Genomic DNA, 5134 nt, shown 5'->3' with positions numbered 1-5134 from the left:
ATCTTATTTACAAAAAAAGTTCTTAGGTTCAAAAAAACATTCAGTGAACGGAAAAAGTGAGGTCGGTAATATAGGTATTTAGCTGTGTCACATGCCCTTAAAAGCATCTATAGTTTTTGTTGGGTCATTAAATATTTTTGACTCGCCTGAATCCCCAGGTGAATTGGTCGATAATAGAGTGATAATGAGTCACTGCTTCGTCATTCATGCTCCATCCTCCACCAATTATTTCGAGCCTTCCTTCGTCGATCAAGGATCGAACCGCAGCCTTCTCTTTTTCGTCTTGCCTTAACCACCATTTCCATAAAAAGGCGGTTTCCACGTAAATGAACCTGTTTTAGCAATTTATTTATAATTAAAATGTCTTTTAAATATAATTAAAATTCAGGGTGATATACGAGTTTTAATTAAGAGACCGAACTTTTAAAAAACCCATATCCATAAACGGTTAATTAAATGTCAGTGATATTTGCAGTGTTCTTTTAAATAAAATTTTAAAAAAACTCAAAAATGTGTTTAAACCAGTTTTTGAAAGTTTCTGAGTTAATTAAAAAAATATTGATTTAAACTCTGTGACTTAATTCTTACCAGATTTGAGATTTGTTGGTAATCATCTGAAATTAAATTTATTGTTATGTGCATGCAATTTATGAATTTCCAGAGTTGATTAGTGATATAAACCTTTATAAAAAAGTACCGTAACAAATAATTAACATAATAGATTCTTCGGTTTTACAGTTAAATTATACTTTTGCGATAAAATGAAAAGCTTTTATCGAGAAGTTGATACTTGATTATGAAATTTTATCTAATTTAATATAAAACAATAAATACTATGGACATTTATAGACAGAATTAATAATAGTAGAAGAAAAAAATAATTCAGAAGAATGTTGAAAAAGAGTTAGGTGGAAACAAGATTTCCTTCTGCTTTCAAAAATCGATACTGGGAATTTGTTTATATCATTTGTTTATAAAGTCAAAAAATAATATTAAATGACAAATTTCCATTGATAAGAATAATTGGAAACCTAAATTGTATAAATTAAAAAAAGCTTCTCTTGAGGGTTTTCTTCATTAATCCAAATGTATATTTCCTTTTACAATTTGTTTTTTGAACTTAACAAATAATATAGGATGAAACTTTTGGTGAAAAATAATTGTTTTTTAAATAATGTTTTTTTCAAGATAAAAACAAAATCGCATATGCAGCTTATTAAAAATTGCAATATTGAAGTAAAATGAGAATTAAGGAAGTTTTAAAAAGGTTGTTTAATTATAAACCTGGATGGAATTCAGATGATGAAAAATGAAGTTAAAAAAAACGAGTTTAATTACCTTCTTTCTGGATTTTCCTGCAAGGATTTAACTGCTGAGTTAATAATATACTGAACACCTGCTATTTGGATATCATTTCGATCTGAAAAAATATTTATTATATTGTTGAAATTATAATATGCAAAGATTTATATATTTTTAAATAAATTGCTCACGTCCAAAGTAGTATTGATCAACTGTTTTGAGCCAACCAACATCATCATGACTGTGGGCCACTATATGTATGTTCAACTTTGTTGGATCGACTTTTGCACATGACTGAAAATTTTATATTATTATTAATTATGAATTATAATTTCATGTAAAGCTAATAGTTGGGTATATTGTCGGGCTTAAAATGCTAAATTTTTGAATGAATATTTAAGCATGAATAATTCTAATTCATAACGAAAAATTTATCCAAACTGAATCAATCAACAGTAAAAATCTTGAATCTCGAAACTGCACGAAAAATACATATTATTTATTGAAAAAAAACTGCTATAGTATCTAAAATGTATTTTCCGCTTTAATCTACTTCCATTTCTTCTATCACTTATTTATGTGAAGTCGCTTTTAAATCAAAATTTGGTGATTTTATTGAGTGATTTTATTAGGTTCTATTAATTTTTTTGTTGCCTTAATACAATATCATCCAACATTTTTTAAATGTATCCTGAATTCTTCGCAATTTTTTAATTCGCTTAAATTCTTCTAAATTAAATCAAATCTTATTTAATAGAACAGTTTTTTTGGTTTCTTATAATTTACCCTGAAGTGTTTTTTTAATTCACCTTGAAGTCTTACGTATCTAATCGAATTTTCTTTGAACTCTCTTGAGTTCTTCTAAGCTCACACCAAACCTAATAAATTTAATAGATTTTGTTAATATTCCTGAATTATTTTTAATTCACTTATATTCTAATGAATTTTATCATATGCTTCTCATTTTCACTCGAATTTCATTTTATTTATTGGTATTTTTTAGTTTTAAATTTTTGTTCGAATCACTTTAATTATGCTGAAATTTACCCGAATTCTATTTAATTTATTTTTACTAAATTCAATGAAAATGTTCAAATTTTTCACATTCCATAAAATTCACTAAAATTGTTATGAATTCCTTTAAAGACTTCCGAATTTCCTTGAATTATTATAAATTCACTCCTCTTTTATTGAAATAAATGTGATTTTTGGACTGTTTCCTGTTAACTTCAATTATTTTTTAACTGTTTAGAATTCTCTCGAAATTCTTATGATTTTTTTTTTATCAGTTTCTTTAATTCAACTTGAATTCGTATTGATTTATCCGCGATTTTTTTTGAAATTTTTAGAATTTCCTTGCATTCTTATAAATTCACTGAACTTTACCAGATTCAATGTATTTTTGTTCAGTTTCAAGTATTTGAAACTCACCCTAAATTCTTATATATTTCATGAAATTCTTTTGAATTCCTTTAAATTTTTCTACGATTAATTTACTCGAAACAGAATGACGTTCCAGGAATTTTGTTAATTTTGTTCAATTCACTTTAATTCAAAATAATTTTTTTTTTAATTTACTTAGTATTTTAAAGAATTTCATTGATTTTTCTAATTTTACTTATAATACCATAAATTTGCTTGAATTTTATTTAATTCAATGGTTTAAACATTTTTTAAAGTTCATTGAATCCTATCTAAATTAAGCACAGTTTACGAAAATGAATGAATTTTATTGTATTTATTCGAATTTATATAAATTCTTTTAAATATTACTGAAATTGTTTTGAATATGTTTTAAATTCTTATACATTTCTTCTGAATTTGTTAAAATTCACCGGAGATTTTTATAAATTTCTTCGAATTCTTTTGGATTCAAAAAAGGAAAGAAAAATGAAAAAGCAACCAAATAGATCTCCTTTTTTCTCTTTTTTGTTCCTTTCGTCTATTTTATTATTTTAAATATGAAATCACAATACAAACACATTAATAAAAAATAATCAACAATGTTTCTTTATCAAGGTACGGAAATCAAAAATAAATTTTCGAGCAGGCAGGAACAGCAACGAAACCACGATGCTCTCCCTTTGACACCCCAGAATCTAGACCAGAATTAGACTAGATTCTCGGGTGCCAGAAGGACAGCATCGTAGTTTCGTTGCTATTCCTGTCTATTTCTTAATTCATTATAGTATTTTTTGAACTATAATGAAATTTCAAATAACGATAAAATGTTTACACAAAATATTTTTAAAAAACTTTTGTTTATTAAATCAGACAAACAGTTACGAATAACCCAGACAGATATAGGTAACGTTACCGCTGTTTTTAATAAGGATTATTATATTAATGAAATTAATAATTCATTAAATGATGTCACAGTATATGAAAAGTTAGATATTAATCTTAAATTTAATTGAAAAGCGAAAATTAAAAATTTTTGGATTCATAGAAAATCAATGGCTATTTAGGAAAAATATAGAGCGTAAAGATACTTTGGTTAATGACACTAACATCCGGAGAATCAATAATTCAACTTTTAAATTGGCAAAAATTCTAAGAAATTTTAAAAAAGCTTAAATAATTGCAAAAAGTAAATTTAAAAATTCTTTTGAGTTAAAAAATAGTCACTAAACGAACTGTTCCTCATGATCACATTATGGTGTCGTAGGGCGTTTCATCTTTATTTACAAACGTTCCAATATTTGTGATTAAGAATAGTATTCTCAGTATATATATATATATATATATATATATATAAAAATTAAAAATCACGCTGACTTACCTTTACGTGAATTTGAAAAAGGAATAGAATTTTTAAGGACACAAACAGTTTTTCAATTCAAAGATGTCTATTATAGACAGGTTCATGGTACCCCAATGGGTTCTCCAAATACCACCTATTTTGGCAGATTTTTTTATGCAAGACTTTGATAATTTATATTAAAAATAATAATAAACTTCACCTCATATCCGCAGGTTTTCTTCTCTTGATTATTAGGAAGGACAGCGGTTTCCGTTGGAATCAAACGATTGACCACAAACAGTAATAAGAAGAGATCAGAAATCATACTTAACATTATCGTGGCCTACTCGGCGAGGTTCAAAATACAACTAATGCGATAACATTGGTTGACAGCCAATATTTATATCTGTTTTCACTCTAAAAATATACAGATTACAGATCACGGTGACTAATGAGCTTAATTCCACATCCATTCAAATCGAAATTATCTGACAGATGAGTCGAAATTTCCAAACTGATCCTACGATCGTTCTATTTGTTATTGTTGTCAATTTATATAGTTTGTTAATGAATAAATGCCAAAATTAGCAGCAATAATAAATAGCACGATGGTCAATATTTTATCGTTAATTCGAATTATATTTCACAATCCATTAAAATTTGTATAAATTTTTCATAAATAGTTTACGAAAGAATAATTTGTTAATCAAACAATGAAGACATTTTTAATCGCACATTATAAATGAACAAATGCTTTTATCTCAGAAAAATTTAAAATGTGACTTAATAATAATAAGTAGATTATTTTTCAATAGCTAGTTTTGATTTTCCTTTCTACATCAAAAATCTTAGGCTCACTTGGGAAATTTGTACTCAGAACCTAAACTTTAATACCTGTTCAGAATTTTAAATCTAAACATGCTCAAGTATCATTATTATTTGTTTATCTATAGAAAAAATGGACTGACTCTTGGAAACCTATGGAAATAGTAGAGTAAATATTTAATTACAGTTTTATAGTTGCATCAGTATCTCTCAATCAAGCTTATATAATTAAAAAACCTTGGTATTTTTAATTTTTGGGCTAAA

At 26.1% G+C, this 5134-nt stretch overlaps 1 protein-coding gene across 1 annotated transcript in view; it reads right to left on the bottom strand.

Annotated features, from left to right (window-relative positions):
• Nucleotides 1–4387, bottom strand: part of LOC117177304 (lysosomal alpha-mannosidase-like) — a 15644-nt gene extending 11257 nt beyond the window's left edge. Inside the window, exons 1-4 of the mRNA XM_033367907.1 lie at nucleotides 4266–4387; nucleotides 1494–1596; nucleotides 1339–1420; nucleotides 147–332 (exon numbers count right to left, since the gene is read on the bottom strand). Of these exons, the coding sequence (XP_033223798.1) occupies nucleotides 147–332; nucleotides 1339–1420; nucleotides 1494–1596; nucleotides 4266–4379 (485 nt within the window). The 5' untranslated portion in view covers nucleotides 4380–4387. The remainder of the gene's footprint in view (nucleotides 1–146; nucleotides 333–1338; nucleotides 1421–1493; nucleotides 1597–4265) is intronic.
• Nucleotides 4388–5134: the final 747 nt, after the last annotated feature.

Source organism: Belonocnema kinseyi, chromosome 7 (assembly GCF_010883055.1).
Source record: "Belonocnema kinseyi isolate 2016_QV_RU_SX_M_011 chromosome 7, B_treatae_v1, whole genome shotgun sequence".
NCBI lineage: Eukaryota > Metazoa > Arthropoda > Insecta > Hymenoptera > Cynipidae > Belonocnema > Belonocnema kinseyi.
Note: the sequence above shows the minus strand (reverse complement) of the source record. Positions and strands in the feature narration are given on the sequence as shown.